The sequence below is a fragment of the Aulonocara sp. 'chitande type north' Nkhata Bay genome, linkage group LG7, assembly GCF_057382095.1.
Source record: "Aulonocara sp. 'chitande type north' Nkhata Bay isolate Kocher_YH1m ecotype deep benthic linkage group LG7, A_spYH_male_GT1.1, whole genome shotgun sequence".
Taxonomy (NCBI): Eukaryota; Metazoa; Chordata; class Actinopteri; order Cichliformes; family Cichlidae; genus Aulonocara; species Aulonocara sp. 'chitande type north' Nkhata Bay.
The window spans coordinates 30,517,437-30,528,885 of record NC_141350.1 but is presented as its reverse complement, the minus strand read 5'-3'; the positions used below and the strand labels follow the sequence as shown (position 1 = coordinate 30,528,885).

Here is an 11,449-nt window from a genome sequence, read left to right as displayed (position 1 = left end):
AGAAGCAGGAGTGTCAACTTTGTCCTTGCTCGGCGAGCTGTGTAGATGCATTACTCAGGCAGATAAAATTTACACTGAATGATAAACACTAATGATGCCTGTAGTTACAGCACATGTATCTCCACTTTTATTGTACATACATGCAGCATATTGCATTACTAGCTGCAGCTTTGCAATCAGATCAATCTCTGCTCAGGGGCTGTTTGCAGAGCTTTAGGGGACTCGGTATGTACAGCGGACAGTTAAGATAGGAGCATCAGCGGTGAAGGTTTCTGGTGTTCAGTGCTTCAGTGCAGCGTCCCTCATGGTTTGGTACGCAGCCTTGTTCTGCTTGAACATCTTCAGCTCCAGCTCGGTCTGTGTGCGCATCCCCTAAAGCAAAAACAGTGAAATCAATGAATTTACAATTTATTATAGCACTTAAAGACCAAACATGTGAGTGCATTGTGACCTCCAGGTCTTTGGTGATGGCGTGGTTGGATCCATGGGTGACCATCAGGATGCGGTAGGCCTGACAGATCAGGCTGTGGCCCTCCTCAATCTGCCCTGCATGCCAGTGGGTGACACCTGCCCGCATAATGGCCATACCCAGCTGGGCGTTATTGGGGTGGTACAACTTCCTGTTTCCAAAAGCAAAGGGGGCGAAAGTCATCCAAAATCAACGTTTTAGATGCTTTACATACACACTCTAAAGCAATGAGTATATATTATAAATTATTTATTATTTATAGATTTATTTTACATTAACTCTGAGCTCCAGCAGGATTACAGGCCAGGTTGAAGTAGTGTCTCATGCATTCATTTAAAAGGCGCTGATGTTTAGGCAGATCTGTTATGAAGTGATGGACTGTTTCAAAGCTCAGAAGCAGCAGATAAAAAGCGTTAGAACGTAGCCTTTGTTTGCAACCATTTGAGTTGTGCTCCTCCACATTGAAAGAGGCAGTTGAGGCGGTTTTGGTATCTGACTAGTATGCCACCTGGATGCAATCTAAGTGAAGTGTAGGACACATCCTACCAGGATAAGGTGCTGGGGCAAACCCAGTATACACCAGAGGTATTATTTACTTTTTCCTCAGTCTACACCAGCCTCCATGTCCAAGTTACTAACATAGCAACCACACAGCATGATGCTACCACCACCATGCTTTACTATAGGGGCAGTTTTAGCAGATTACAGGCAGGGACTGATTTTTTTTTTTTTTTTTACCTCAAAACTGAATTTTTTGCCTCATCAGGTCTAATAGTCTGGGTCTTTCCAGCTGTTCTAACAGAAGGGCCCTATTAATGAGCTACTGAGATGGCTATCCCTAATCTCTTCAGAGGAAGCTTTGTTGGAATAACCAGTTCATCGTTGCTCCCCAATCAAGACCTCAGATAGTCACTTTCTCTATGAAGAGTCCTGGTGGTTCCAAACTTCTTCCATTTCACACATGGTTTTAGACCCTAGCTCCCATGCATGACCTACCAAAGTTTAATTATGGAGGTCTGCAGAGAGTTTAGCAGACATCGGGACGCCTAAATGTGCTGTTCTGGTCTGCCTCATGGAAGCGCTTCCAGACTGGCCTCACTTCTCAAACCTGGCGGCTATGTTGATATGATACGGAGTCTATTATCAGCACTAACCTGTATCCCTCCACCATCCTGTGGGCGTAGTCTGCTGCCTTGGCGAAGGACCGCTGGTATGACAGGACCTCGCTGGCGATGCTGAGCACTCGCAGCTTGTACAGGTTAGTATCTGCCAGGACATTCTCCTGCTTCTGCAGACACTCATAACACAACTTCAGCACCTGAGAGAGGAAAGGAGAGATGCTGACTAGACTGAAGGAGTTAACGAAAGCATGGCAACAGTCATCAAGAGAGGGTTAGGTGGAAGGAAGCTGACAGGGGCGTGGTGTACCTCATTGTAATCTCCCTCAACACGTGACTTCTCAATCTTCTCCAAAGACTCCTTACTGAAGACTGTTACCTCCTTTACCTTATCCGCAGATGGCTGAGAGAATGAGAGAAAAGTCGAGGTAATAAACTGAAAATACACTTTAAAAACAGTCTAATGTTTGCCCTCGCACTTTGCTGTCTGCACCCGCTGTCATCAGGTCATCCTCGATGTGCTTGCTGCAGTGCTCACAGGTGCAGTCAAAGTGGAAACGCTCCTTTAGCTTCTTCTGGCGGTCAGCCGAAAGGTTCAGGAAGTCCACGTAGCTCACGGTCAGCTCTTCTCCCTCAGGGATTTTCCCCAGAGCCCGTAGCTCAATCCTGGGACAGAGAAGGACCGGATGGTGTTTCTCAGTCATCCAGGTCATGGTAGTCTAAGGAGCTTGAACAGAAAGTGACTGGACTTCTTTAAGTTTGGTGAAGACATTTGGTTCCATGTGTAGAGTCTCAGTAAACCCCAGTGAGGGTTTACGATGGTTATCAACCGTCTTAAGGGACAACTCTGAGGACACCACGATGCATGTAAATTGTTTTATAGCGGAGGAAACTGGACTTTGTTACCTATCTGAATATCTTGAATCCTGGAAGTTGATTAGTCCATGTTCACTATGATCTCTGCATACAAGTGTACTTTTAGAGATATGGGGCAGGTTGATCTCTTGTTTATAATCATAGAATTGTAAGGTAAAAACCTAATGCAGCCCTGAGACTAGTGACGTTTTGGCTACTGTTTGGATACACTATATTTGAACTAACGTGGATATTTAGCTATATGCAACCTTAGTGGTTAACAGCCTTAGGTGGATCCTGTAGACACTGTGTTATTAAACTGAAAACTTCAAAAGTTCTTGTGGAAAAGCAGTTCACGTCTAAGAACTTCTTTAGTGCAACCAAACCTGCACAGATGCTATGAAGAGGAAACTATCCACAGAGATCAAAACTGATTTTGTACCAGGCTGTAAACATTTTTATTTCTGCTGTGAAGTTGTATATTTTAACACAAGTCCTATGGGGACTTGTGCACTTCTCGAGGGAGCCTCCAGTGGACATCACAGGAACTGCAACTCTAACCTCAGTCTAATATTTGTGTTTTTTTCCTCAGCCTCACAGGAGAAACAGAAAGATAATAAAACTGTATGTAGCGTTCTGCGTTATAGCTGGAATAAACACTGGCGTGTGTCTCTGTGTGTTCTCACTAAAGCCAGTCATATGTCGGAACGAGTGGTGAACGTCTGCAAAACATACCTCCTCTGAGAGTGGAGAGCAGAGCTCACAGCTGACTGGCTGCAAAGAAAAGAGAGAGTCAGACGTTTATACGCTGCACTCTGTTTAAAGTAAAGCATCGGTGTGGTCCACTAAATCTGCCAGACTCTGGCTTTATTACTGTACTTTACTTCCCTAATATATGCCTCCATATATATCTGTAAATTAAGTCGTCACAAGCGCAAAAGACACATAATAAACAACTTCTTAGTGTTAGGAGGATAAAATTCTGCGTGCTTTCATTAAGATTTTTTCAAATTGTAGTGTTTTTTATGAAATGACCCTGAGAGGTTTATTTCATGATGGAGCAGGGCTCCGCAGCTCGGATACGTACTTCCCGTGGTTGAGGATGACGGTGCAGTTAGGCCAGCAGTCATGGTTGACCAGGCACAGGTTGGGAAAAAGACCCACACCCACAGCCTGCAGCCCTCTTTGGTCACTCAGGGTGAATCCATTACACTTGATCTGCAAGAACAGACACAGATGGCAGGAAGGGTAAGAAGAAGCAGGGGCAGGGCTAGGATGTTGGATTTGGTGATTAATGATGAAACACTAACGATGCCAAAGATGTGTGAGATATAGTCGACAGAGTGCTGCCTCGTCCCGTAAGACCAGTACTGAAGGAACTTGTGCACGTCAGCCCGGAGCTGCTTAAAGTCTTCGGCGGCCAGGTCGGCCACATGCTCCTGCAGTTGGTCAACAGAGATCAGCTGACTGTCGGAAGCGATGCCCGTGTCCTTGTGCATACGCCACAGCACACGAGCTGCCAAGCTGTCGCAGGAAGAAACAGGAAATTGAAGGTTCATTCATCCATGTCCAAGATTCCTGGGAATATCAGCCAGATCATAGTCCAGAACAATAAACCTGGCAGGAAACGCATGATGTAGTGCAATGATTCCAGGTGTAACTGGGATTTTGTTGTAGACACACAATTCTAAAACAATCATGTGACACAAACCCCCAGCCTGGCTGATTTATTAGCCTCAGATACCTGGAAGTTCAACCTTCTGATCATGACAGCAGCAAAGGCTTTAACCAGGTCCCCAATGACCTATTTAGACTTTGGTTAAGCTTTTTAGTTGGGTTGGTCCACCTAATTTGGAACACCCCAATTGAACCCCACCCCAAAAGAAACTTTACCTATTTAGCACGTGGCTAAAACAAAATCCAATGCCAATCTTAGCTTTAGATGAGTCACAGGTAATTTGGGGATAACAGATAAATGGGATTGCTGGTAGTAACCAAATACAAAACAAGATTGAGCACATTTGGACAAACCTTGCATTATCACATTTAACATCACTTCCGGTATTAATAAATCTTAGTTTAAGCACCCTTTCTGGTACTTCGCGGCCTGTAAACAGCTCTTAACTGCAGGGAATGTGTGAAGTCTGTAAGCGTTCAAGGGGAGTGAAAATCTGTCTTTTCATACAAAGTTTATTTCCCTTCTCTTCTACAAACTTTATTTATCCAGGAAGCAAAAACATTTCAGATGTTAGCACATTTTTCGATGGTGGGAAACCCAGAGGTCTCTGTCATGCACCTTTTCTTACCGAATATTCTCGCTGGGCGCGCTGCCGAGCTTCTTGATGGCGCCACACTCCTGCTTGTGCTCGTTCCAGCACGCGGTCTGGCAGGTTCGGTCGCAGTAGTGGGCAAACTTGCACTGAGCGCAGCGGTGCAGATTGGCCTTATGGCGGAAGCAGCTGTGGCACACCTGGGTGGCCAAACTGAAAGAGAAACACAGACAGGTTAATGGTAAAATCACAGAGATGAGGAGTGCTCCTATGTTCAGAGAATAATGAAAGTATGTAGCTGTTTTTCTAGTTTCCCTGATTCTCATTTCTTTATCATTCTTTAAACCTCACAGAAGTTTGCAGGTCTGTGTGTAAACTGTTTGTTTAGCCCTCTGTGCCGGTCCAAAACAACGCCAAGCAGCGTTGTTAATGCCTCTCACCACTTACAGCGTCCTCAGTCTCTTTGTAGTTTTGGACAGCTCCCGCCTTACACTGTGCAGAAACCCTCAGTACATGCCTGCTTCGGTGAGCTGCCGTCTTGCAGATACGAGCTCTTATAAGGCTGTAACACTAACACTGCTACCAGATCTGTGTCTGGTATTCTAGCACATCAACAAACCAGTGTTCCCTTTAATACCAGCTGATTTTAGCCATCAGCAAATCATTACTAACCAAAGCAAACATGTAGAACGCTCAAAAAAAATCAGGAATCAGCTCCCGCCTGATCCTGAGATCCAATAACTTTAGTTCATTTAACGAAGGCATAAAATTTTTACCTTCTTGTATGAAATTACAGTTGCAGGCCCTCATCATAATATCTCATAGTTTCAATAAAGATCAAAGATTCCATGTCCTCGTAGAGGAACAGAAAAAACAAACTGGTTCTCTGGATGTTTGTTTTCCAATAATTTGCTGGATAAATCTTTTCTCTTTTACCTACATTTGGACACAAGAGTCATTTTCTATGTCAAAAGGTCAACTGTCAACTTTGGCGCCAAAAAAACAAAACCAAGCTTGAACGACTTTAAACTCAGATGGCTGCAGCTTATTCAAACCACTGAAACCAGCAAAGCAGACCACATCAATCCAGTTCCTAATGACGTCGCAATGGCCTCCTGTGTGTCCCAGTTTGACTTTTGCTGCGTTGTCAAACATCCATCCCTCTCAGATTTTCGGGGACAGGTCTGTTTTCTGTCTCCAGAGGCCAAACTAAACAGTGAGAATCAACCTGCAGATCACTGCATACCTGAAACCAACCACAATGTGCTTTTTTATGTTCCATATATGATGCTAAAAGCCGTTACACTCTCAAATCTGATCTTATATTAATATAACCTGAACGTTAAACCTTGTAAAGGTGCCATAATCCTTTCTGCTGGAGCCTCCTCACATTGGATCCAGAATGTCACGCTCAAGTTCACATGACACCTCGATGGCCTTCGTGTTGCTGATGTCATAGAATTCAGAGGTCTAGAAGGAAGGTCACGACCCTGAGATGGTGACCAACGCCCACAGTCTGAGTACACCTGAGACATGTTCATGCAAAACCCAGAACGACCAGGAGACCCGTACCTGTCGAAGACCACAGCTGCAAAGCTGGGCTCGGAGAAGATCACTTCCCCCGTGTTGAGCTCTTTGGCGGCCCTCAAGCCTCGACCTTTGCTCCCGGCATCAAACAGCTCGGCTCGCTCCATGTTCCCTACAGTCATTGTGCCGGGCAAACAAAACACAGAGGAGACAGTGAGGAAGGAGAAAGCAGCCGAGGGCGGGACAGGCTGAGGGAGTGCAGGACTCTCACTAACATTCGGGTGCCCTCTCTCTCTCCTCTTAGGCCGACCCCTGCAGAGGCCAAAAATAACCCTGAAGGGGTTGAACCACCTCAGCAGAGCGGTAAGAGAGGGAGGGAGGTGACGGAGGTATGAGGTGGTGCATGTGGGTACCCCTTGTTTGGGTCGGTTCCCCCAGTGGTATTTTGGTCCGGGGCAGCTGTGGCTGTCTGTCAGAGGCACATGACAGGAAACAGATTCAGTGACTTTATCTTTGCTTTTTACAGTAGAGTGGAGGTGACTGCACCCAGTTTACACTCATTAACACATAAAAGAAGATTTTAAAGTCTTCTTTTATGAAATAAATTGAAATAAAGTCACTTTAGTGTTAATTTTCATTGGAAAACAGACAGAAATACAAAGCCATGCTTCATATTTAAAACAATAAACTACATTATTCTTGTTTTAAAGTCACACCATCCACAAAGTGATGAGTCTGAAATAACTGCTGACCCAATAACCAATAAAGTGTATATCAGTCATGCTGACTGGTCACATGTGCAAATAAAAGTATTAAAAGATTCAGGACAAGTAGCGAAGAGGCAGAGCCAATGAGAAAGTGAATCCAGGTGTGAATTGTTTCATGCTGTGGATGCTGCACGCTCAGCACCAGTATGAGGAAAACGTGTATAAATGATATTTCCAGTAAATGTACATTGGTTACAGGCTGTGATTAAGGTCCTTAAAACAATACTAATACGTGGTATAGCCTGAACAACCTGATTTATCAGCATCAGCATTTAAAATGGTTTGTAAATCTAAATAAGTAAAGAAGAGACGAGAGAAACACCATTCATCTGTGCTGTGAGTATCATTGTCAGAGTTTATCCACTAGAGGGCACTCTTCAACATCCCTGTTAGCAACACAGTTCGAGGATTTGTTCCAGTTTCTTCATTGACCCTCCCATCGGCAGAGCTCCAGAGGATCTTGTGAGTACCGATTTATTCAGTCTTTCTTTGCTTTATTTTCATGAAATAATGGTGAAAAACAGTTAAATTATATTATTTCAGACTCACACGAGGCTCTCTGTGATTTTCTTTCTGTGACTGTGTGAATCAGTGATTTCAATGTTTATCTAACACACGGGTGGAGGATTTAAAGTCGGCACACAGTGTTGGTCAGTGTTGTGTTAACCGAGCACCGTTCACGCTGTACATCCGGTGACTTATTCCACTGTGAGAGGATGATCCAGCTCATCATCATAACATCTGTGCTCGCTGCATACATCAAACTGTATAAAACACCTGATTCTACAAGTGAAGGCTTTGATGAAAGAGTGAGCAGATTACTAAAAACTGTGTCAAATTCTCTCTGTTTCACATCCAAAGTGCTTTAAAACCAAACATATTGAGTTAGATTTTTCTTTAATCACTGCATTTACTATCTCATACTCATGCCTAATTTTAGAAGGAGCATTTAACATCTGGTAGAGCCCCCACTGGGACCCTCATCCTAGAAGCCTCCAAAGAAGTCCAGGTCATTGGTCCACGTCGGGCAGGCTGCGGAGCCCAGAGGAGGTGGATGCCTCAGAGGGTTTGTTACACCAGCTACACCAACCAACAAGAAATGGTTTCTTTCTGCAGTCTGATCAGCTTCCACTCTCTTCAATTTAAACATCAAACGCTTCATGAACTAAAACATTTACTTCTCTTTCATTCAGCCTCTCACTACAACCACATCCAGCTCCTACCAGGAGTCACAGGAGGAGCTGCTGGAGGTCTCACAGGGCCTGGATCAGCTTGCGGAGGTGCCATCTCCTGCTGCTACTCCTCACAAGGCTCCCCTTCCATCTTTGGTGGCTCCTCCACCATAACCGAGCAGTTCCTGACCTCGTCCAACCTGAGCCCTGGTTTCCACTGCCAGACCAGATGAGGTGAGCCAAAGGTGTTTAGTCTTCACGTGGGTTTGATCAAGCCTGCTGTGTACACAGGTTTCACCTTTAAGCTGCTCTGTTCTCACAGTATAAATGACGTTCATACTTTGAGATCTACGTGTGATGAGTTACACAAAACTGATCGGGGTGGAGTAGCTGCAGCAGCAGCAGGCATCAAGCTCAAAGATGTCAGCTGACGTTCTGGACGAGGGGACCGACCCACCGTCATCACCTCCAATTCTTCCCCCCTTCCGATGCAGACGGTGGGTCAGCTGCAACGCGCAGAGATGACCTGATGCTGCCGTCTGCATTGGCTTACTCTGACCCTACTCACCCATCCCTGTTGCTTGTCACGTGTTTCCATGGTGTTATGGTGTGAAGATTTTTGTGCTGAGGAGTTTTTGTTTTCTGTTCTCATACTGATCCCCTATCAGGAGCTCAGTCTGAGCAGAGTTCTCTTTTTTCTCCTCCACTGCCCTTTTGTGTTGTACATTTCATTGTTGTTCTTTACGCTACCTGTTCTGACCTGTCTCCCCAATGTGAAGTTTGTGTAATGTATGTATGGTTGCAAGAGGTCCAATTTTGCTGCAGGCAACTGCAAGTCACAAATAAAGGCTTCATCAAATCAAATCATCGACATGGATATCACCAGCACAGTGACATGTCTCCAGACTCCTTTTTAAAAAAGAAAGAACTATTTGCCATCTTTGTTTACAGTTATTTCCATCACAGTGATAAGAAAGAATTTATAAGTCCCAGAAATTCACTTTGTTATAGCAGCAAAGTAGAAAGAGAAGGAATAAATCAATAGATGCAGCATACCGAAGAACAATAATAACAATAATGCAAAAACAGAAGAAAATATAAAATATACAAGGTAGAAGAAATATTTAGACATGCATGTAAACAACAACAAGACAAGCTCAACAGGTCAAACAGTGCAAACATGATTGAATTACAATTACACCTGATTTGATAACAGAGTTCACTTCTGTGTGATTTCAGCTCAGACCAATTTTTGAGATATTCACAGTCATATGATGGAGTTCAATTAGAAACATCAGTGTCAGTGATGAAGGTCTTTACACTCCACCACACATTTCAGATATTAAGTCACACTGAGGAGTCGGTCCGTGGCCTCCATGTCAGAAGGAAACACTGCAGAATGAGAAGGACATTTTCTACAGACACACTTTATCACTGCTTACTACAGGTTAGCTCAGTCGTCTGAGGAGAGTCAGGCCGAGCGTGAACGAGTCTATAAAGAACGAAACATAACAAATGTTACAGAAATCTGCTGCCGTTTTAACCTTTAAGCATATTTCAGAGCCTCAACTTCTCCATTTCTTTAAAGATAAATCAGTACTTCAGCTTCGCCCTGAGGCTGTTCTGTACTTCTGAGTATCTAAGTATTTGTGTACTTCTGGTCCTGGCACAGGACTGAAGCATTATCCACACTAACCCTATCTTCAGAGACCAACAGGATATAAAAACTTCATTAACTCTGATCAAAGTTTACATTTCAATTCAGAGCGTTTAAGTGTCCCCTCTCTCTCTTTTAACACGCACTCATTAATTTTATAAATATTTTAATAATATAAAAATATTACTTAACTGCTGTTAAACACGTTTCTGAGCACCTAACCAGCCTCTGATCAGGAACGTTTACAGCATAATGTGCGGCTTTAAACTTCACACTGATCTCATGTTACAATCCTGCTGTGATCTCAGTAAAAGTCGTGCAGGAGAAGCAGAACTTAGCATGTGGACAAAAATCCTAAATCTTAAAATTTAAATGTTTCGGCACCGCTGCCATCGCCTGCTTGTGTACCACCAGGGGGCGGAGTCAGAGGCACTTCCTGCATGATTTAACTTTACAGTCAGTCAGCTAAAGAATGATTAAACACAGATTTTGTGCGTGTTTTAAAAGAGAAAATGAGGAACGCTTCACGAATTTGCGTGTCATCCTTGCGCAGGGGCCATGCTAATCTTCTCTGTATCGTTCCAATTTTAGTATATGTGCTACCGAAGTAACACGACAGCTCCAAGGACCCGGGAGCTATTTAAAGCCCTCCGTCACGGAAGCTGTCTGAGTCACGGTTACAGTGGGAAGAGGCTTAAACTGCGTTTAAACTGATGGGAAACTGCAGCAGAAACACGTCTGGGTGCTGCTGGGTCGGTTATACATCTGTAAGAAGACACAGAGGCTCAGAGAGCGCCAGTCTGAGTCTGTTCCTCATTCTCTGCTTTCACTTTGAGCCCGTGAGACACACGGAGGCATTGTGGGTAATATACACAGATCGGTTGTACTCACACGCTGCTGATTGGACGGCTGAAGGCAGAACATTACTCATTACCACTTGGTGGGAAATTCGGCACATAGTATATTTCAGAATCTCAGCTTATTGTGGGCAAAAACGCGGATCAGCTCCTTCAGGCTGCGGAGGTCGCGGACAAACAGACTCCAGGACAGCTTGTACAACAGCGCAATAGCCCTAATCAATGCTAACAGCTGACAGCAGCCAATCAGGTCCAAGCTGACCTGAATATCTGCCTTTATGGACAATAAAAATAATACTAATAATGTGCAATAAAAATATACACTCATTCTTTTTATTTATTAAGTTACTGTGTTGTGTTCTCTTGTTTGTGTTGTGTTGTACGTATTGCCAACGTGGGACAGTTTTGCAATTTCGTTGTACTATTGCACTAGGTATGACTGCAACGACAATAAAGCGTTATCTCTTATCTCTTATCTCTTAAAACACCAGCCGCAGTTCCAGTGGCTGCCTCAGGGCGTCGCTGTGTGGACGCGAAGCTGAGGAGTGTGACTGCAAGAGGAGGAAATCAGCCGCATCACCAATCTCATTAAAATTATCAGTTACTTCTGATCAAAGCATTAACAACGTCACAAAGATGACTCATGACAGCCTGCACTAAACTAGTTGGACCAGGTTAAAAACCGGCGTAGAATATTTGTGAGATTTTCAGGTTTATGTCGGTTTTCTTCTGGACTCTCCACCATGTGACCCTAGAA

At 44.0% G+C, this 11,449-nt stretch overlaps 1 protein-coding gene and 1 non-coding gene across 3 annotated transcripts; both read right to left on the bottom strand.

Annotated features, from left to right (window-relative positions):
- Positions 1 to 99: 99 nt before the first annotated feature.
- Positions 100 to 6,562, bottom strand: LOC147325451 (histone-lysine N-methyltransferase SMYD1-like). Of its 2 annotated transcripts, XM_086299982.1 has the most exons (10): positions 6,285 to 6,561; positions 4,749 to 4,925; positions 3,753 to 3,966; positions 3,530 to 3,660; positions 3,178 to 3,216; positions 2,067 to 2,253; positions 1,898 to 1,990; positions 1,624 to 1,787; positions 452 to 620; positions 100 to 372 (listed from the first exon to the last, which is right to left on the bottom strand). In XM_086299982.1, exons 1-10 carry the CDS (start codon positions 6,419 to 6,421, stop codon positions 280 to 282), a joined length of 1,404 nt encoding a protein of 467 aa, XP_086156108.1. In that variant the 5' UTR covers positions 6,422 to 6,561; the 3' UTR covers positions 100 to 279. The 2 variants fall into 2 exon arrangements, with proteins under 2 accessions (XP_086156108.1, XP_086156109.1); XM_086299983.1 differs by lacking the exon at positions 3,178 to 3,216 and having other exon boundaries at positions 6,285 to 6,562.
- Positions 6,563 to 10,343: 3,781 nt separating this feature from the next.
- Positions 10,344 to 10,449, bottom strand: LOC147325450 (U6 spliceosomal RNA). The gene has a single exon (XR_015130644.1). It is a non-coding gene; the product is annotated as a U6 spliceosomal RNA (small nuclear RNA).
- Between the last annotated feature and the right edge of the window lie 1,000 nt (positions 10,450 to 11,449).